The sequence below is a fragment of the Lutjanus erythropterus genome, chromosome 3 (genome assembly GCF_056507025.1).
Source record: "Lutjanus erythropterus isolate fLutEry1 chromosome 3, fLutEry1.hap2, whole genome shotgun sequence".
NCBI lineage: Eukaryota > Metazoa > Chordata > Actinopteri > Lutjaniformes > Lutjanidae > Lutjanus > Lutjanus erythropterus.
The window spans coordinates 25,344,205-25,367,001 of record NC_139319.1 but is presented as its reverse complement, the minus strand read 5'-3'; the positions used below and the strand labels follow the sequence as shown (position 1 = coordinate 25,367,001).

At 38.2% G+C, this 22,797-nt stretch overlaps 2 protein-coding genes across 4 annotated transcripts in view; both read right to left on the bottom strand.

Moving 5' to 3' along the window:
* Window positions 1–704: 704 nt before the first annotated feature.
* On the bottom strand, window positions 705–4,269 carry LOC146330112 (uncharacterized). Its single transcript, XM_084713224.1, has 3 exons — window positions 3,761–4,269; window positions 2,329–2,450; window positions 705–1,620 (listed from the first exon to the last, which is right to left on the bottom strand). The coding sequence occupies exons 1-3, from the start codon at window positions 4,243–4,245 to the stop codon at window positions 1,445–1,447; spliced, it is 783 nt and encodes a 260-aa protein (XP_084569350.1). The 5' UTR covers window positions 4,246–4,269; the 3' UTR covers window positions 705–1,444.
* Window positions 4,270–8,967: 4,698 nt separating this feature from the next.
* Window positions 8,968–22,797, bottom strand: part of rab11fip4b (RAB11 family interacting protein 4 (class II) b) — a 78,814-nt gene continuing 64,984 nt past the window's right edge. For 2 of the 3 annotated variants that reach the window (XM_084715586.1, XM_084715588.1), the window contains 10 exons: window positions 20,241–20,276; window positions 18,565–18,664; window positions 17,306–17,409; window positions 16,912–17,052; window positions 16,463–16,544; window positions 14,604–14,741; window positions 14,265–14,423; window positions 11,685–11,765; window positions 11,091–11,234; window positions 8,968–9,967 (listed from right to left, as the gene is read on the bottom strand). In XM_084715586.1, coding sequence (XP_084571712.1) covers window positions 9,851–9,967; window positions 11,091–11,234; window positions 11,685–11,765; window positions 14,265–14,423; window positions 14,604–14,741; window positions 16,463–16,544; window positions 16,912–17,052; window positions 17,306–17,409; window positions 18,565–18,664; window positions 20,241–20,276 — 1,102 coding nt within the window. In that variant the 3' untranslated portion in view covers window positions 8,968–9,850. The remainder of the gene's footprint in view (window positions 9,968–11,090; window positions 11,235–11,684; window positions 11,766–14,264; window positions 14,424–14,603; window positions 14,742–16,462; window positions 16,545–16,911; window positions 17,053–17,305; window positions 17,410–18,564; window positions 18,665–20,240; window positions 20,277–22,797) is intronic. The other variant, XM_084715587.1, reaches the window with a different exon arrangement.

Here is a 22,797-nt window from a genome sequence, read left to right as displayed (position 1 = left end):
AGAAGGATTAAAATGTACACAATAATTTAGCATAACATCAGACTGTAACTCTGATAATTTGTTGCTAACATTATGATATGCTTATGATTTTTTTTTTTTAATCACAAATTCCTCTGGCATCAGCAATCACTGCAATAAACAAGTGAAAATACACATACTACATATTTTTAATAGCTAAAAGCAGGAATCATAGCTAATATAAGTGATTTGATTGGAAGATTTTCACAACATTCAGACTGAAAAACTACAATATACTAATTCATGTGGACTAAATAATTGAATTAAATGGTTTTCTCATTCAAAGGGTCTTCTTTACAGCACCAACTTGTTGCAGGTTTCCGTCATGTTATTAATTCTTCGTGACAATTAAGCTGCACTCTAAAATACACAGCACATTCAGTGCAGGATTTTTTAAATTTTACTGTTTCAACCAGTCAGCTCTACTCAGTGGTTCAGCTTTCAAGTCTCAAGTTGAGTCTCACAGCATAAAGACAGCTCTCCTTTTAGCTTGTTCATATTAACAAATACTTATCGATCAATATCATCAATAACTATTAATTTTTGGGACGAACAGGACAGAATTCAGGACTCCTTGAAATTTAGGACTGTCCTGAATTTTCCAGGATGTCTGGCCACCCTAAATGAAGCTCATTTGCCTGGAGTAGTAACTAGTGGAGATAAGCATGCACGTTTTGACCACGAGGTAAAAGAAAATTTGATTTATTGCTGATGTGAAAATGAAAATGAATGTCTGAACAGACAGATAACAGCTTGCTGTTGTTACATAATCAAACTATAACTTCTCTGTTAGTCTAGCTGCCTCGAAATTAAAATAGCTGTCTCATGTACTTGTTGTGAACATGTGCAGTATATATACAACAAAAGTGATCATATAGCTCAACTAATTATGACAACAGTATTCCCATTTCAGATAAACTTAGATAAAAAACTATTATTTCCGTCCTTGGAAGACTAGCAAAGTTATGAAGATATGAAATGAATGAACAGTAAATGCATGGCCATTTTCAGTAACAACAGTCACTGAAGCGGCAAAACAGAAATGTGTGGGAGTAAGCTAAAATCATTCAATAAGATCACAGAAGCCTAACAAATAAATATGTTTCAATATAAAATCTAAACATAAATTATAAAATAAAACCTACAATAAAAAAGACAAAACAAGAATCTACCCAACAACAGTCAACCTATGAGAGCATTTGACTTTGAAGCTTTTTTTTTTTCTTCCACTAATTTCTCAGAGGAGGAAAAAACACAGATACTGACCAAACAAATAATCTAAGCAAACCCCAAATAGGTCACATGACCAGAAACTCTTCACAATGCCAATAAGGGCTAATGACATTCATAGCAGAACTCATCAGTTAATTCTGGAATATGAACACTGATTTCTACCAATCCTCTAACGTAACAGCATTCGTCTGGCTTACTCGTCAGCGTCTGCGAACTGGTCAGGCACGGTGGGAATGTAGAAGCAGGACCATCGGACAGGGCGTGGGTGGTGGATGGCTGGGCTGTAATTGGCTGTCACTGGTAGGTCAACTGGATCCCTTTGCTTGAGTGTCAAATTCCGCAAAGCAAATTGGAGCACATCCTTTGGACCTGGAGGAGGCACAGGATGGCAGTCAAACACTTGTACTTGGCCTGAATCCTAAAAACTGCTTTGAAAGCCAACCTCAGCCTGAGGAGAAACAGCTTGTTGAGATAAACCTTGGAAAAAAAAAAAAAAAGGCCACTACCAGTACTTGTTCATGGTCTTTTTGAGCGTTCTCAAATCTAACTATTTTTTTCCAGGTACAACACTCCTGTAGGTTTAATTGTGTTCTAGCAGGATAAGATATAAACATCAACTCCAGCTGATACAAAACAATGACACGTAGCATAACACCAAATCTATTATCAACAGCATGAAATTGAGAGAAACTGTTTTCCAATTCTTACATTTTTACAGTTTCCTTCATTTGACTGCAGTGGTAAATAATAATAATAATATAAATATAAATAATAATACCACTGAAATGATCATTACTGGCATATGTATTTCAGGTATTTTTTGGCATTGGTACTGGAGGCTTTGGACTTTTCAGATGATACCATTGGCAATTTTAGAGGAGAAAAATTCACTGATTCGCAATATGGTGGCCAATATAGTGAATATTTGAGCTGGAATGAAAATAGATGCGGGCTGAACACAGATTTTGCATCAATATGACTAAGCAAAGGTATTCAGAAAGCGGCTTTCTTTAACAGTGTATAATATCAATATAGTGCTGTGGAGAGAGATACTGCAATATGTTTTTTTTTCTTTACCATTAGGTCTGTCCCCAAAACAAATCTTTTCCCAGTCAGTTTTTGTGTCCTCTTGGATCTCATTTTCCCAGTCTTCCTCCTTGTATGGCAGCACTGGTAGCATCAGGGGTGTCGGTGAGAGTCTAGAAAAGATTGAAACCAACAAAACCAATCCACAATCAGGTAGATTTCATCTTTGCAGTGACATTAAGTGAAATTACCCCAATGTTGATATACATTATTTTTGATTATCTGACACTGGTTGATTGTTAATACATGATCATTACATATTTTTGGATTTCAGGAGTAGTTCTACATTTTGGGAAATATGCTTAATTGCTTCCTTGCTATTGACTTGGGTGAAAAGACACAGCCAGCAGAAGATTATGTGAGCATACCATGAAAGCAGAGAGCACAGCTAGCCTGCCTCTGTACAAAACATCTACCACCACCTCTGTATGCACATCTGTACAATGACCAAAGTGTATAAGCAACAATTTGGAGTTTTACAGAGGGTCATATGTGGAGTTATTTCTTGGGCTTACCATTTGTCCTGTTTTATACTGCGCTAAGCTAACTGGCTGCTAACTGTAGCTAACTGTGTAATGAATATTATTGTTCATCCCATATGTTTTAGTCTCTGAAAATGAGTAGAAAAAAGTTTTATTTTAAATTTAAATTTCACAGCATCTGTGCAGCCTTGTTTATTCACTGTGTCCATGGAAATAACGTTAACTTTTCTGATATCTATATCACTGCGTAACCCAAAAATGCTTAGACAAGCTTCATTAGTTGGTTACTAGTTACACTATGACAACATATATATGCAATTCAAAGATACTGCAACATTTTCTTTCAAACTTATTAGCTGCAGATGACCAGATTTGGTACAGTTATATGGCACTTGGGGCGGAGCTGGTCTACATGCTGCAACCATGAATGTATTAAAAAAAACAAATATAGTTTTTTTAAATTCTGAACTTTATGTTTTAGAGCAGTGTTTCTCTTTTTTTTTTTCTGGGGACGCACTTTTAAAAAATGACAAACCATCAATACTCCATTCACAACAGGCCTCATCAATAAATCTAAGATAATGTTCATTTATGCATAACGTAACCTTCCAGGCCATTTTTACTACCATTTCCACATCATCTTATATTATCTTCATGCATGTTTTTGAAAACATACACATCAAATATTCTCTAAATGATGAATGAATGCATAATTGTTAAAGAACCAAATATGAGAATTAGTCTGGAAAGACAAACGCTTTCCCACACTCTCTTATTTTTTCCATACTTTTACACAGTGCGTAGGAACCTGTCTGATGGAGCATTATGTTTCCATTTTAAGCCTTGTAACAGCTTACTCTCACTACTCTGAGTAATTATGCATGACTGTACATTTTGGACAGAATAGTTTATTCAAAACAGCTGTAAGGTAAATAGCGCACCTCTTGTGTCTGAATTTCTTCCATCTTCTGTAGTTCTTTGCTGCTGCTGGCAGGCTGGGCTCTGGTGCCACTTGGTCAGAATTACAGGGCAAGTCAACAGCATCTAGACAGCTGGCCCCATTCACTGAGACACCACCTGGAATGGCTTCACTGCTGACCCTGCCAGCTGCTGAGGCATCAGCGACAGCTGAAATCTCACTTCCTTGTTTCCTGAGTGCCCTTGGCAGTGGTGCTTTTGTACTTTTAGCCTTGTACCCATGGTCAATATAACCATTAACCATGTGGCGTGGTTTGATGATATTCATTGTTACAGCTGGTGTGCCCTCACTGGGTTTAGTGGCAGCAGCCCACCAGCCATCGTGAACAACGGCTTCATTAACCAGACCTGTGCCTGGGACATGACTGCTGACCTGACAATTGGCTTTAATGGTGTTGCGACGTGGTCCTCTTCTTTTACCTTCATAGTTCACACCATTTTGAAGCATCACGTCACCTGTAAGGTACAGCTGGAGAGTTGGATAGAAGTGCAAAGAATGAAAGAAAGCTGAACTCACTGGTGGTGCATTGAAAATTCAAGTATCATTAATTATTGTAGATGTTTGTTGTGTTGCATGATAAGGTAACAAAAAGTTTCAGGGCTGCAACTGAAGATTATTTCCATAATCAATAAATTGGTAGATTATTTTCTTGATTAATCTTTTTTTTTTTTTTTTAAATGGTGAAAAATGTCAATCAGTGTTTCCTAAAGCCCAGGATGACTTCCTCAGATGCCTTGTTTTGTCCACAACCCAAAGATATTCAGTTTACTTACAGAGAGTAAAGAAACCATAAACTATTCACATTTAAGACGCTGAAATCAGAGAATTTTTACGTTTTTTTTTAAATTTATTTTATTTTCTTAAAACGATTAATTGATTACGATAATAATTGCGGATTAATGTAATGATCGATTTAAAAAAAAATCACTTAATCGTTGCAGCTCTAAAAAAAAAAAGTCATATTGCGATTGGTTCAAGTGAAATTGCGATATGTGATGCGATTAGTTACAATTTTTATTTTCACTGAGAAAAACAAACTATTCAAATCGTAATGTGATCTGTTCCAAACAAACAAGTTTTCTTCCACCTGGATTTTGAAGTCGGAGAGTTAACGGTAAAAATAACAGCTAGCTATATTTCCAGCAGGACGCTACATGAGTCCAGCCCGACAGTTAGTTTGACTCTGTGCTAATCGACTGCTAACAGCACCTGCTAACATCCCCCGTTAGCTAGCTAACCTTGTGATTCTGGCTGTTGACCATGTGGAAAAGCAACAATACAGATAACAACACAGCTAACGTTAATGGAAACTACTAATAAAGCTTTTAAAATGAAAACAATCCCTTGGTTTAACGCTAATCCCTAACTACCTTCAGTTTAATGTAGCTAACTAGCATTCAGCTCTTACCTGTAGTGTAGCCTGAAGTGTGCCGCCCCCTGTGTAGCAGCCACCGACCCCACCTGCCCAGCCCACGGTGATTTGGGGAGTGGGATGTACGAATGTGAGGGGGAGGACGCATCAATAGATGGCGCCACACAAACATGTCATATTTCAGGGTGTATTCAACACAGGCACACCTGTGATTCTGGTAATTTGTTCCCAAGGTGAAAACTGATGGGCTACATTGTTGTATTTTTTTTTATTATTATTATTTATTTATTTATTTTAATAATGACACCAAGATGAACAGCTAAACATATGCAGACTGACAGTTTTGGTGATTGTCATCCTGCATCAACCCACTGTTGTAGCTGTTGGAGAAAACAGCATCGCATAATCTCCCAAACAATTTAAGTGAATGGTGACCAGTTTTCAAAAGTAAACATACAAACTAAATGAAAGACATAAAATAACCTCCATACTGCTCATCTGGTGTTATTAGTCTCCTAAAACCCTCACATGCCAGGTTGACTTGAAAGACGTTATTAATACCACGTTTTCAGCCTAAATCTTCACTGTAGATCCTTGACTTGGAGCCACATTAACACGCATGTGCACACCGTCTGAACTGGGTGTGACGGTGTGCACATGCAAGTGAACAGCATGTTGGGGCTTTAGGAGACTTGGATCACACCAGATGAGCAGTATGGAGGTATTTTATGTTTGTTTAGTTTTTTGTTTGTTTGTTTGTTTGTTTGTTTGTTTGTTTGTTTGTTTGTTTGAAAACTGTGGGATTCTGCAAAGCTGTTTTCCTGTGAAAATCCAGCAGTGTTCTGTGGACTAAAAAATAAATCCAACCTTCAAACAGCATAGGGATGAGAAGATAATGACTGAATTTTCAGTTTTTGGGTGATCTGTCCTTTATATTAAGACTATAATTTACAGACAAAAAGCAATAAAACTGTCCATCTGTAAGGTGAATTATTTTGCTGAAAAATAAAGTTTAGAAATCTCATACTGCTTTATAAATGAATATTATTTATCTATTTGGTTATTTCTTTTATTTATATTCACTGTCCTTTTCTGCTGGATATCATGCTGAGTACATCTGCTATGTTATGAATGTTTGTCATCCAGTGACTGAGTTGGATGAAGGACCTAGATGCTTCACTGAAGTAAAAGTACTAATACAGTGTAGGTAGAAATATCTGTTGCAAGTAAGTGTCCTGAATTTAAAACTTTATTATTACTATAATCATTGATATATTATTGTGTTCATCACTTTAATGTTGCCACTGGTAAATGTGAAGTTAATTTTAATTACTTTATAAACTGCTGGGTAGCTTGTGAATTTCCCCCTGAGGATCAATAAAGTTTTATCTGTATCTGTAGTGATACATCATCCCTTATGTGTAGCCTACATTGAATATTAATCATCTGAATCTACTACTCTGACATGTAATGGAGCTGGAGCCTATCCCAGGTTAACTAATTAACCTATTATGCTGCATGTCTTTGGACTGTGGGAGGAAGCCGGAACCGTAGTTTTAAAAATTGTCTATGAATGAAAATGAGGTGAAATAAATGTAGTTTTAAAATTAGAGAAACTTCATGAGACAGCATCACTGCCAAAGCCATTTTATTGCTATTTATAGTGACTACATCACATTGGATAGCCCTAATAGTCAAAATTTAAGAGCTACAAGAAAAAAAGTTTATGACAAATTTTACAGCTTAATGTACCTTTAATTTTTTAAAACCTAGAATGGCACAAGCAGCTATAGACTGAAAAGATTTTTGAAGCAAAACAAGACACAAATCAGCAGGTATTGGTAAATAAGTTAATATTGCTCATAATGCTCACCACTTTTGAAGTTAGGAAGACAGTTTGCAACCATATAAAAGCCAGTTTAAAGCAAATTGAAAAGCAATGGACTCACTGTGACTAACATAAAAAAGAGAGAAATGCAACAAAAAAATGCATTAAAAAAAATTATTTACCTTGACAAAATATTTCCAAAATGCTAATCTGGCCTGCGTACCATACAAAGCATTGTGCTATATCGCTTTTCTAATAGGACACCGAAGCAATCACAAGTTCTTCCTTGATAAAACTGTATAAAATAGTTTTCATAGTATCAATCTGAAAAAGAGTGGTGAGTGGCACATGAATACAAATTATCACTATGTAATTACAACATTTACAAGTCAAGAAAATATGTCAGACATAGACATAGAATGTAGCTTCAAAAAACTATGTAAATCTATAGCAACATCATCTTGAAAAATGTCCTCAAAAGGCACAGACAGAAGAAAAGGTGAACCATGCAAAAGGAAACAAAATGTCTTTTTTCTTTTGTGCAAGGAAGCAAAACTCAAGTTTTGAATAATTACATAATACAGCAGATTGTAATTGTTTCCCCTCTTCAAACAATGCCCTCTTCATTACAGTACTGAATACTGTAAATGAGTATTACTCCGTATCTTAACCAATTACAGCGATTTAAAGTCAAAAAGCCTTTTTGGCCACATAGAAAGAGAAAAATCCAGTTGTACATTCATGATATTTACAGTATTAAGAGAGTTTCAGAGAGCTGTCTGGGTTTTAAAAACAATCTGCAACATGTAGGCTTCGATGAGATTGCTAATCCAGTCTTAAGTACCAATAGGTGAGTCTCCTGTGCATGCTCACGTACAATATCTGAGATGATTTCACTAAGCATACAGAGATGATTCAGTAAACCATGTTACAATGGCTACCAGTCACGCCAACCACACATGCTGTACATTCATATCCTTACATTTCTGTGCAACATCATTGGGTCTACTGCTAGCAACCAATGTAACTTTTTCAAGCTTGTTGCGTTGCTACCAAAGAGCAGCCAGGGAAGTTACAGTTTAAAGACACTCCTCGGTTGCAGCTTCTGCTCCATAAAGTGACACTCGACTACTCGCCTGAACCAACTAAGGGCCACTTCTCAGTGAAAAATATTCACTATCAGACTGATTGACACTGCAAGTGCTGTTGCAAGGTTACTGGAAGACATGTTTTCAAGAATAAACAAAAACATAAATCACACTTTATTTGAATGGGTGTGCATGAGACTGTCATGACACTGTCATGAACACGAAGGAGTCTTAATGAATGTTTGTAACTGTTGTCATTGACTGTCATTTGGTCAAGTGTGTCATTTCTAAAGCAAAGTTGAAATTGTTTGAGATGTCATTGTTATAACAACTTGTTATTAATCAAGACAAAAAATGTCTGTTATGACAACTTGACACTGTCAGACTTAAAGAAATTGTTTAGCTTTATGTTTCAACATTATACTGTCATATGTGATTGGTTTTGACACCGAGTGTCATAAGACCATTGCAAACGCTGTTATGACAGTATCATGAATAATTACCTTGACCTCAACTAAAGTGGTACCATTTGGACTTGTCAATAAGATGTCATTAAATGTTATAAGGCCAGTTTGACAACAGAGTACAATACCAAGGTGATACACAGATCCAGAGACCGTGGTTAGTAAGTTAGTAAGTTTTAAATGTCTCAACAACGTCATAACAAAGACATTTTTGTCTTGATTTATGTCAAGGTGTTACAACAAAGACATCTCAAGCATTGTAAACTTTGCATTAAAAATCACATAACTGACCAAATGACACTTAATGACAACAGTCATAAACAGAAGAAAGACTCCTTCATGTTCATGACGGGGGTCAGGACATGTTTTGTTTTTTTTTCTTATGCACACACCATCAATTAAAGTGTTACCCAAAAATCTTCACCTTCAATTAAACCACCAACGACTTCACTAAAACCCTCCTTTTCTGGCACACATGGTCCATCATCTGACTCCTCACCACTTCAGGGAAGAGATGCTTTACTCTGTCTTTCTGAATTAAAATCTTCTGTTTCCCTTGTAGGTACAGGGGTTCTCATTATTTTCTTTCTCTGACCACTTGCCACTTTTCTCTCTCTTCTCTTAAAATGTACCTGTCCAAATACATCATCATGCATTCTTTAGAGAACACCTACGTGACAGAGGAGAAAGGATGGGCAGTTTACAGATCAGGCAGCGCTCGATTAGTCTGCCTTCATGCCTCTGAGAGTTGGGTTTACAGCCTGGTTACCAACTTGTTTGTCTCTCTACATCATAGCAAGCTGTCTGTGGATAATACAGCTAATATTACACCAGGATACAACAGAACCCACATCAGGTTTGTTAATTGTTCCAGTTTCTATGCCAAAGTACATAAAGTCCAGTGTACTACATCGATCCTCATACCATGTTGAGCGCAGGATATTCCTCAAAGTTCAAAGTTGTGACAGTACCTACAGTTCACAGCATTGACAGCGAATAAAAACAGAGCATTAAGTTGAAGAGTCACAGTAGTTTGACCTACAGTCAGAGAGCAGTCGTCGTTGAAAAAAAAAAAACTCCCTTTAGTTCAGCGCAGAATCCCATTTAAGTTCCTTTCCCCGCCACAAACAGCAGGGGGCGGTGCGTGTCTATTTATATGTTCCAGTTTCTAAGACTGGCTCTGGTTCTCTCTGCTCTCCTGTTCAGATTCCTGACCCAGGCTGCAGGTTCTGACAGAACAACTGGAATGGTCCTCGTTCTCCTCAGACTGGGAACGATTCTCATTCCAGTTGAGTTGCTGCTAGTTCTTGATCTCCAGAATGGAAGGGTTGTGATCCAGGATGGACAGGATGATTTTGTCCATGTACTGTCGCAGACGTAAGTTGATTTCTTCCTGCTCCTTCAGGGCTTCCATTAACTGAGAAGAGAGCGAAGAATGTCAAAGGCATTTTCATTTCAGTTTATCAAAAAAGGTATATTAGAATATTATCAGTCTTTTAACACTTTCGTTATTTTAATATGGAACTTCTGTGTTAGCTAAACCTAGAATATTTTGTTTGAGCTAAGCTAGGATATCCAAAGGAAGGAGTCTTATGACCAGGCATAAAGGGAAAAATGAAAGAAGGAAGACTTTGTTAGATTCTGCATTTTGAGGAAATAGTTGAAAAGTTGAGAATTAAGTCCAAAAATTCAAAGACCAATTCCACTTTATTCTCAAAATGGTATTTCAACTTTGTTGGGAACATTTTGACTTAGTTCTCAACATTTCAACTTTATTCTCATAAAAAAAGCAGCCTTCCTTCATTGATTTTATTTAGTTTATGCCAGGTGCTAATATTCTACTTTGTTTGTGACAGTTCAATTTTAATCTTAAAATGTGAAAATTAAAATGTAAAAAAATCTTTAATGTAGCCCATTACTCACTACAATGTACTACACAAGTGACTATGTACAACTTTTTTATGGGAATACCTGCAATAATCAGGTAGATTGGATTGTTACATATATGATAGAAATGCAGCTCAAGGCTGCAGTTATTTTCACTATCGATCAAATGCCTGACAATCTTCACTTATCATTTTATCAAAACAGGAAGCAATATCCATCACAATTTTGAGTTTCGGACTGTTGGTTAAACAAAAAAAGCTATTTGAGAGCGTCACCTTTGGGCCTTTATACATTTTATACATTAACCAATTGAGGATTGATCGTGAAAAGAATTGGCAGATTAATTTTTGACAATAATCGTTAGTTGCAGCCCTAAAATAAATAATTGATTATCCAAATAGTTGACAATTATTCTCCTAACAACAGACTAATCCCTAAATTGTTTCAGCTCTAATTCTGCTGTACAGCGGATACAGACTTCATAGTGCTGAGTTATTCCATTTCAAGCATGGATAGCTTATTTCTATAGTATCTGGTCAGTCTTTATTAGTGATGACCTCCAGATTATGCATATTAGATTTAAATCAACAACGTCACATCTAGAGCACCGCTCTGTCCTAGAAATACAGATATGCTCTAAATGGTGATTTTACCTGGTCTCTGGAGGCATTATCTATCTCAGCAGCTAGAGACTTGGCCTTGGTCTGTGTGGCAAACAGGTTCTTGGCTTCATACAGACTGAGGCTCAGGATCTGACCGTTGAGCTCCTCGTTCTGCTCCCTCAGTTTCTGGTTCTCCTGAAATACAGAATCAGTTTGGGAGACAGAGGGGAGAGAGAGGTGGGATGAGAATGAGATCGATATCTGGACCACACAAATGTATCACGAGGGATGATGCTTTTTGTAAAAATGGCCGCTACGCAAGCCTCACTCAACCCATATGACAAAGAACACTGCACTTCCAGCAGCAAACACAGCGTCTATTTGGCGACACCTACAGGACATAACATGGGTTACGTGTGTTACAGAACAAACTGCTCCCCTGCTCTGTCTGGTGTGTTATGAAAGCTCCATGATTAAGTTGCCTTTTAGTGCCGACAAGAGGTCAGTTTGCTTTTCCCTTGTTCCATCCTGAACTATTAGTGAGGGAATGGCAGTGCTGACCCCAATTCAGCTCGGGCGAGTTCACTCTACTCCATTGTGATTAGTGGTTAATCGGGAGGTCAAAGGTCACAGAAGCAATTTTACCATCAGACCGGGACGGAGCCGAGCCCCAGATAACACCAGGTGCTGGAATTCAGGGGGGAGAAAGTCCTGGGACACAAATCGCTGGACACACACACACATACAGACATTTACAGAGGTGCACAGGCAGGCATCAGATAGTGAGATTATCCTAATGATTGTCACAGAGCAGCGTCTCTCAAATTACACACACAGCTATATCATTTGTCCGTACAGGGACAATCAAACTGAACTGTTCTGAATCTAAAACTACAGGAAGTAGCTCAGGATGGGAAGTTCATATATTGAGAGAGGAAGAAGTATCTGCAAATTGAGACTGGTATATTTCATTCTCATTGTTGTTTGACGAGTTTGTTCTGAGGCTAGTTGGAGACACGGTGGACCTTATCATCTTAGCTCCTGATAAGATTCACACACTGTGGAAATCAGCTGTTCTAACTGACTGGCTATGCAGAGGCTTGCAGAGCTACGTCGAGGCTTGCTGGTTTTAGTAACTTCTGCTTTTGCCTGCTCTCTTGTTGATTTAGGAACTTGAAAACATAATGTGTAATGAATACCATCACACGTCATAAAAATGAGTCAGACTCAGACTTCAAAGAACAAGTCTTATCAGAGAGAACATCTAAAAAAACACTCATCTACTTCCTTATCTCTAATGTTTACTCTGCAGTAGATCTGTACACTTTGCAGGACTGGACACAGTAACCTCAGTGGGAAGTAGTGTATTTAGGAATACTAAAACTACTGGATGTGCATGTTGTCACAATACAAGAATTTTAAACTTTGGTACAAAGTTAGTATAAAATACAATACAGAATACTATAATAGGGCTTTTTTCTTTTTAAAAAAAAAAAATACTGCAAGAGTTTTTACCTGGTTATGAAACAGTCTATTTATTACTGATGCCTCTATAAGACCTACATAAGTAAACAAGACCATCTGCGAGAGGATCGTCTATTTCTATTGTTTGTGTATAGTTATTAAAGTTATTCTTAATGGGTCGGATTCTCCTTGAAATCGGATGAAACAAGCCTATGTTAGGGAGTTAAAATGAAGCAGGAGGAGATGTATATTTCCATAATTTTATTTTTGATGTTAAGATTTTGTGGTTATGGTGCTGGAAATACTACTGACTTTGTTCACAGGGTCCTCCAAAATCAACACAATACGAAAGTTCCTTGTAGTTGAACAACCTGCAAACAGAGCTGGTACAGAAACAGTCACTGAATACTGTCTGGTTTTGCTGCACACCAAATTTCAGGTGAGACAACAAAAACTTATGTCTAAAAAGTATGGAAAAGGTACTTAAGTATGGATATTTTTGACAATGTTACTACTGAAACACATGTATTCTGCAGCTATTCTGATAAACTGTGATGAAGCTAAGTTAAGCTGCACTGGACTCTGGACTCTCTTCAATTAACTATCAGTGCGACATGTCGATGACGGTATGTTTCCTTCAAACGTGATCTGAAGGGAACTAGAGGAGCCAATGTGATTGACCGTGATCGTTTCCAGTCCCTAATCTCACTGGTAATGTATGATAATATATTCTTCTTAACCCCACCCTGTTTCAATGTGTCCTCCAGGTCTACCTAGAATCTGCAGTGTGGCTCGATTTATGGAATGGGTGCGCTTACAGTAATGTTCCTCTGGCAGTACATAAACCAATTTATTATGTTAAACGGAAACTATTATACTTCCTCTAAGAGCAATGTTAAGTGCACTCAGTTCTGCAGGGGTAGATATAAATTGAGTATAAATCTATGTAGTGTATCATCTGAACCAATCTGAATGTGTGTGTGTGTGTAAAATAATTGTTCTAAGAAATAATGCAGGGATTAGTTGCATTTCCATTTATTATGAAGATTACAAAGTTGCTAATTCTGAAGGGACTGACAGAGAGTCCGCCAATTAGAATAAGTAGGATGATGCTCAGTCAAACTTAAAAAATGATGAAAAATATTTTTAAAGATGAATTATTATAAATAAAATTAACCTGCACTCCCATCGAAAATATATCAATTGAAAGACACTTTGGAAATCAAGCATAGGAAAATAAATAATGCATTGAATGTCTGAAATAGGTAAAAACAACTGGTCAGCCAAGACCAGCCAACACAATAGCACCTGCTGTTAAAAAAAAACAAAAAAAACAGCCAAGTTGAATATTCTGTAAGACTTCAGACATAATATGTAGCATTCAATCTGTGGGGGTATAATTATGTAGATTGCCTTGAGGCTTAGCATTACTGTGAATCTAGTGCTCTTCAAACCCAGGCATTATCTTCTTATAACAGCACAGTAAAGTTCACTGCAATTATCCTGCGATGAAGTCTTACATTTAGATACTGTTGAAAATCCTTTTATTACTTATGTATGACATCCACCTGCAGACTATTTGCGTTAACACCAACAGATTTCAGACAGCTGTACCAAAGACGCCATGTTGCTTCCCACTCTCTAAAATCAATGTGAGAGCATTTTATGATTGTGTCTGAATCTTAAGGCACACGCAGTTGCTACAGTACTTACTGAGCTATGCTAACAAAGACATCTGAAAAGACCTTTTTTTATCAGTACCTGTTTGAGCCTCTTGACCTCATGCTCTAGCTCCACCTCCCTGGTCCTGCTGTTGAAGTCTGCCAGCCCAGAAGAAGAGCTGCGGCCACGGCCAGGCCTTTCCGTCTCCAGCTTGAAGAGCTGTAAATGCTCCAGTTCTCGACGCAGGTCCTCTATCAGCTACACAGAGAAAGGACAGATGAACAATGTTATATAATGCCTATGCAGTATTTTGTAGGTGTAGGTGTCGGCATGATCACACTGAGAGACAGAAGAGTGAAAGAGAGGGAACAGAATGAGCAGCAGAACAAGCAAAACACTCTGTGCATGTTTCTGACTGCATAAAATAGTCCCTCCCACCTCCTGCATGGCTTCCTTTTCTTTCTGGAACTGGTGTCTGTTCTGTCTCAGTTTGTCCATCATTTTCCTGTAGAGGTCCATCTCATCCTTCAGGCGCAAGCTGGTGTCCTCTAGCTTGTCAGTCATCCTTTGTTTCTCCTAAGAAAGGACAGCCACACACACACACAGTTATAACTTGAAGTTAGTTTTGTTTTATTTAGTTCAGTCAAACAGCTCACCTTTAAAAGGTTTATTATAGCAGCAGAACATACAGTTTGGTGTCCAGGCGCCAACCTCAACCCTACCTGCAGACTACATTTAAATAGAGATAATAGGGAATGATGAAATATCTTAAAATAACCCCTGCTGGTGGGGCTGAAAGAACAGCTGTCAATAGCGATGCAGTGCAGCAGTGGCACTGACAGGCAGAGGGACAGTTGGGAAATTTCTACAGTTTAAACAGACTGCCAATTTGGGAGGGTGTGTTTGGTATATTATTATTATTATTACTGGATGTCTATTAGATTTTAATTCTGTTTATGTTATTTGATACCACAGACATTCAACAATTGAGCCAAAATAGTCTAACAGAGCTGTTTTTCATAACTTCAGGCTACACCAAAAATGGTCTATCTGAAGGCATTTATTCTTGCTCTGGGAAAAACTGTGAAATTCCCCAGTACTGTATGCCTGGACTATCTCTGTGATGAAATCACATACATTTAGGCTATTCTGTGTGATCTCCTTTTGATAAATTTTCACTTCGATTCACTGAGCCTCCCTCAAAACTGTTTGGTGCCTCCCTGGGGAGGCCAGCCACCCACTTTGAAAGCCTCTTCTATGGAGAGTGAGACATGTCGTGTGTAAAGCAGTGCAGATAGATTTGACTGCCTGAAACAATAAAACATTCACACTTATTAACTAATCATTAATAAGTTGAAAACCCACAAAGACATATAGACATATCTACATTAATAGACACATTTGTACTATTACTGTTAATATTAATTTTGTACTATTAAACAAAGATTTTGTTTTTGGTGTACATTTATTCAAGTATTTCCATGCAGAGTTATGTTTTCTTGCTACTGTGACTCACATCCTTATTTCGTGAAGACGGAGTTGACAACTTTCTGGTTTGGTGTCATTAACACTGGCACTGTCTTGAAATAGAGGTGTGGTTCAGCACCCACAGTTTCCACCTTCTCGTCTTGTAAATAAAATTACAGTCCCTCATTAATATTTCTGTGTGTGTGTGTGTTGCACACGTCGAACATTATTCAGCTCTTAAAGAAACATATTTGAAAGGGACAGGAGGACTGTGTGGACAAATGATTTAGCATTGCATTCCTATAAAACTTACTCACAACTGACAATGAAAGCATCAAAATCTAGCAGAAACAGAGATATTGTGTTTTTTTTATTACACATATCCTTTTTTCTTGTCAGAAACTGTCAACTGGCGCCTACATTACTCATGATGCACTCCGCCCTGCTGCTGACAGTTTAGTCAGAGGTCTGGGTGTGTTGTGCTAGTAATGGCTAATACAGCCTCAAGCACCTACCTTCAAGCAGTGATGAAGAGCAGGCTACAGTGGTCTGAAAAACTCAGTTCAACACCACACCTCTTTTTCATTTTCAAACAGCCTTCTAGACATCACGTGACATCACTTAAGGCAATTAATCAGATTGCACACAAAAGGCCTTATATGCCTTTTTTCACTTATGCAGTAGTACTCTCCAAGGCCTGTTAACAGACTTTGATGTGTAAAATCTGTGGAGCCCTTTTAATGTAAAAATTAGGACAGAATAAAGAAAAAGACAAACAAGATAAAAGAAAGCAAATATATATAGAAAAATAAAAAGTAAACATGGCTTACCTCATCTAATTTCTCTGTCTGTGATTTGAGCCGGCACATGTTAGTAGCAAAGTCACTGTTCTCATCCTCCAGCTGCTTTACTCTAAAAACACAAAACACTGTACATTAATTTACTTTTATATACACGCTGAGTTTGGCTCATAGGCAGCTGAGGCACCAGTTAAAGCAAACGTCCACAGTATGTACTGTAGCTCCAGAGGCAGCTGACTAACCCCAGGAGGAATCTCTGAGCTCTGTTTAGCATACATTTACATTTTGCATTTTCTCCTAACAGGCAGGCACGTCAATGTCCATATCCAGGGGATTTAACAGCAAAGCTGCCAAGTCCAGTTTTTTAATGAACTGTATTTCAGCATGAGATGCACTTTGTTGAATTCATGCAACTAAATATAATTTAAAAAAAAAAGACATTGTGCATTAGTCTGCTTGATTATCTGTGTGTTTCTCACCGGTTGGTCAGCAGCTCTATCTGTGTGTTCTTGTCTCTCTCCATCTTGCTGAAGGCTTCTCGGTGTCGTCTTAGCTCCTCCTGCAGATTCTGTTCTGCTCGCGTCTCCTGGTCTTTCAGCTGCTCCTCCAGCTCATGAACCCTGTGATGATGATCACATCACACATCAGTTCGTTCAGCACAGTATCATAACTGAACTGAGTGTTACTTTTTGAAACAGTGAATAATAAATTACTTCTATATTCTCTTGCATTATGTGAACAAAATTAGTCTTTTGTAGATTAAAAAAAACTGTTGACATTTCAACAATGAGAAGTAACAGAGAACGGTCTGTATAATATGACACTGGGCAGGTCATTTATTTGTTCTTGTATGTTCTAAAATCCAGTTCCTACCTGTGTACTAGTTGAGTGTTCTCCTGCTTCAGTTTGGACTTGAGATCACCATTCATCAGAATCTCATTCTCCAGTTCTGCCACTTTCTTCTCCAGAGAACCCACCTGAGAGAAACAGAGACAGATTACTAAAAACCTGCATTTACACCATAAATGTGATTGAATCTGACAGCTACATTAAAGGAATGATTCAGATTACTTGAAGGAGGGTTGTATGAGGCAGTTATCGATAGTCTGTGTATTACCTACAGAGGATGGCAGTTGGCATCCCCCAGCTAAGAGAGAGGAGAACCAGTGTAGGAAGCTAAGCAATGTCCTTCTATGGACAGGGTCAGTAGCAAAAAACTATTTTGCCCACCCTAAAAAGGCCCAACTAAAAAAAAATCAGACAGCCTTTTCCAATAGGAAACTGCCATTATACAAGCCAAACATCACTAGCTCCAAAGCAACCAGACTCCATTGGCAAAATCAGTCATTGTACCTCTCAGAACACAGGAGTTGCTTGTCTACTGCTGCCTCAATCACTTTGTTTGTTTTTGTTATTGTGTGACTTGGGTGTTTTTAAAAGGTTAGTTCGGAATCACAGAAGTACCACAACAACACAACTAACCAATCGAGGCAGCAGGACCAGCAGCTCTTGTGTTGTGTGTTTTGCCAACAGAGTGGTATCTGGCTTACATAATGGTGACTCCTAAAGTGGTGAAATTATTTTCTGTATAGCATACACTTAAACTTTTACAGATTTTTTGTAAATATGTTTTGCTGCTGACCTTGTCTATAGCAGTACATTGCTTAGCCTCTGTGCTAACACTCCTGCTGCTTCTCCAGACTGGGTACGTGTCAGTTGCTATATGCTGTAGGGAATTCACTGACAATAACTACCTCATACAACGCATCAAATGATCTGAACTATGCAGTTCTCAAGTTTTTAGAGGCCTTAAAAAAAAAACAACTTATTCCTTGAATTTGCAGACGTAAGAGGAATCCTGACAGGGCTCATCCTAATGATTAGCATTCTCAGCCTAAGCTGTGCATCCACCAGAAAAAACTCTCCACTCTGTGTGATTTTATTGCTAAGAGCGTAAAAAATGTTGAAGGTGCAATATATTTAATCTTTTATTAGTCTGAAGTAGACACACAGAAACAGGAAGGGTTGTTATTACTTGACACAAGCATTTGTTTAGTGCTTAAAAGAGCTTAGCTTCTGTAATTAAAGGTCTGTTGACACAGATCAACATATGGACACACAAACATTCATACCTTCTCGTTGATGTCAATGTCACAGGAGTCGATGCTGTCTCGGAAAAGGTCTTCCGTGCTGCCGTTACTGCTGCTCAAGTTGCTGTTGTGAAGCAGCTGCCTGCTCAAACACACACACAGACACCCAAACTTAAAGAATCTGCTGCGCATAGATTCAGGTGAGGACCAGCTGGTTCTCAGTGTGCATATGGATAAATGTGTGTGTGTGTGTGTGTGTGTGATTGCGTGTTAGTAAAAGGAGGTGTGCTCTATCCTGCAGTGATGTAGACGATATAGGACTATTAGGACGGAGCCAAGGAGGGAAGCTGGTGCAAACAGAATTAAAATTAGTACACACACACACTCACACACACACACACACACAGACAGGTGTGCTTATATCTGACTGTCACACAATCGACATTCATGCCGTGATGTGACTACAGCTGCCCCCTTTTACACTGATGGAACAACTTGAGAACAGCAAACTCATCCATTACTGAGATTAGAAATATGGAGAGGAGAGGAGGGGAGAGGTGCAGAAGGCAGGGGAGAGAAAACTCGACAACATGGAGTCAAAGCAGAGACAAAGAACTAGTCCAAAGTGTGGCTTCATTTCATGAACAAAGATGACAACAGTGCTGGTTGTAATGTCTTTAAAATGACAAATCATTCCACGTAAGAAACTATCTGTAATGGTTTTAAATTACAGGAATATATTTGACATGCTACACTTCCCTACCAAGAAAGCATGTCTGTTATCAAGGGTGAATGGCTACTGTACATCGCTGAGCTGCTGCAGCTCACACGCCACACAGGCAGCATTTCTGCTGTGTTTTCACAAGGAATGCATAAGATGCTACCAAGATGTTCCACGATAAGAAAACAAACATTCTCTTATTTCATCTATTTTAGATGGTGACGGTCAGACTGTTGCTACAGCTAGCCCTCAGGCTACAGTCAGCTTGAGTCTAACAATGATCAAGAATCAGTAAGGGAATTAATAAAGAACTGAATTGAAATAAGCAGAATTGATAATGGCATTAGTATTGAAAATCAGTTTGCATCCATTAAGGAGAGGTGAGGAGAGAAGAAAAGGAGAATAATGGAGAGGAGATGACGAGAAAACAGGAAGGAGAAAGAGCAGGAGAACAGATAAAGAAAGCAATAAAGTTGAAGCAGTAATCAAAGTTGACAGAGAGACAGTAGAAGGAACAGGGGGAGAGAGCCAAATCTTATATTGACTACATAGATCAGGTCTGACAGGCCATTTTCAGTCTGTCACTATAACTCAGTTACTGTGGGTGGAAATAGGACAAAAGCCTGGATTCAAAACACTTCATCCAGTACAAACCAACAGGCCATGAAGAATGATCCAAGTCTGCCCTGAAAAAAGCTGCGGTCCAAACTCTTTTTCTCAACTTAAAAAAACCAAAAGATTTCACATCACGCTCAGTTTCAGACGAGATTAATTCCATCCAGACGTTAGTTAGTAATTAACTGGGTGTTAGAGCGCAATGGTCGGGAAGCTGACTGATAAAGAGGCAGTAACTTATCTTACTGCGTGTGTGTTTGTGTCCTTATGTCAACAAATGGAGCAAAAACGTGCAGCACAGGCTGTATAATGGATTAACACACACAGAGTGACCTTCGGTGTAAATAACACACACAGACACACATAAAGGTGAGTGGCCTACCTTCCAAAAGCAGTGCTGGAGATTTTCCTGTTGGGGCTACAAAGAGAAAAAAAAATGACAGACATTATCATTACAGTGGATTGTCATGGATATGTCTAGACACACAGCTCAACAATGCACTGGAACCAACGGCTGATGGCAATTAAGATTTTAGCTCTTCAGTGTGGCAGGCATGCAGGAAAGAGAAAGAAAGAAAGACTGAAGGACATGTCAATGATAGGACAATTTCACTCCTGGTTCAGTGAGCGGGGGTTTCTGTCAGCTCAGCAACTGTCTCAGAGGGACAAAAGCCCAAAGACTCTTTCAGTCTGATGTGTCTGTCTGTGCAGGATTTCACATTGGATTAACAAAAATGAGCAAACATACTGCAGGGTCACACAAACGACAGCTCAATTAATACAGTACAGTAGAATATACAGTACAGACAGCAGCAGCACTGAAGTAAAACTGGCAACAGGGCTGTACTGAGTACTTTGAGGCTTTGAAGCTTTGTTCACATTTGATTCATTTCTATTTGAATTCTAAATCAACATTCAAATGCTGTGCATGTCTGTTAATTCTGTTTATATGGGGTTTTTCTGTACAGCAGCAGATAAAGATTAGGCTACACTAATATTTTTAGTATTATACTATTTGTAGGTTTAGATTCCAGTGGTGTAGGATTGTTTCTGACTTGTGTGATCACAACATTTCCAATAACTCCAGACCAATTTTCTTCAGTGTATATTTGTTGGTGTGTAGACTTTCGAAGACATAATTTCTACTGAGGTTAAAAAAAAACCAAAACAACCTGTTTACTTTCCCATTTGATGCACACAAAGTGAGGCACATATGCAGCAGCAATCTATCAGCATCAGCATCAACTACATTCATGGTGACGAAACTGACGAGGTGTGGGCCAGTCCATGGAATTTTTCAGCACTGTATGTAATAACACACGTTTAACTATTCAAAATGTGTCATGGTCAAACTCAAGCCATTTTCTTTATTGTTTACAAGGTTTCTAAACGTGATAGAGGAGGATCATCTTTAAAATAAAATCTACCACTACCACCACTTACAATATGATGCAAATTAAAACCTCCATAGAAGTTCTCAATGTTAAAAAAAATTACATTTGGCACAGCCCAAATTGGCAAATGTTATAAAAGCAATGTATTTTGTGCTAATACAAGAAACCATACCACTGTATATACCTATACCACTATACCACTATACTACTGCTGCATCCAAGTGAAACAGCTCTGTGTGTCTTCTGTCTGTGTCAGCCTTAATTTATCAGGTGCTAAAGATTATGGAGGTACTGGTCGATCATGTCATATACTAATCTCAAAGATCAAAGAAATTCACTCACTCTGCTTCAACAGTGATGCAAACTGTGAAGACGCTTAATAGAGATGTATCATATTCAGTGCAGAATCTGTGATCTTCAGGATCCTCTCAGCATTTAGATGAAGAAAAGTTTTACACAGAGTGTGACTAAATGATTCTCCTGCAGCTAATGTTTCCGTTAACCTAATGTCCTCTTTGAAGAGCTCCAATAGACCTGATTGTGGAGCAGAATTAGTGCCTTTTTTAATTCTGAACCTTCATCTGCACAAAATGCACACACTGAATGCATTTACACATGCAGTGAAATATCCTGCACGAGCCAAGGAATATTGGACATGAATACAATATTTTTTGCCAATACCAATATTTTTCAATAAGACCAAATATTATGTGTTTTATATGGACTTTGTTTTGTATGATCGCACATATGTCTTTCTCAATTTTGATCCATGTTCAAATGAGCCAAACTCCACCCACTAACTTTGTGTGTTTATTACCCATGCTTCACTGGGCCCAATTTAATTTAATTAATTGTGTTTAAAGGAGCTTGACATGCACAAGGGATCCTTTAAATACTCCATGCTACTTAGTGGAAAAAGCTCCTTCCTCTGTCCTTTCTGAATCCATTTAGTCTTGCCTAAAATCCTTAATTCTTTGGATTAATCTATATGGTGCCTTGTTTCATTTTTTTTAAACCAGTTTAATATTCATCCACATGACCTGCTACCCACGCCTTCACATTAATCCTCCTTCCTCATCAAAATCCACTCCCTCCAACATCCAGTTCGGCCTGTATCCACTTCCTACAGTATGAGCTCACTTCATTCAAAGTCATGTATCCAATCGATAACATCTCACTCACTCTCTTATTATCTAACTCTTTCTTTCTGCCCATCTCTACTTCATTATTCATAAGGGAAAAGCACAGGTCTAATTAGAGAGCCATGTTGGATTATAGGGCCACTTCTCTCCGGGGAAAGATCTTGCTGCGTCAACACAAAGTCCACATAGCAAAGGAAAAAAAATGACTTCACAGTTCACACCATATTCAAAAACATCATTCTTACAACATTAAGTCATCTCAAATAAGTCGGCGTCTGTGTGTGTATGTGAGCGCAGGTGAACAGTAGAGCTATTACTGGTCGCCAAGGATTAAGTTTCCAATAATAGATTCCCTATTACAATGGTTTATTGAGTTCAGCACAGGAGTGACAGCCTTATGCAA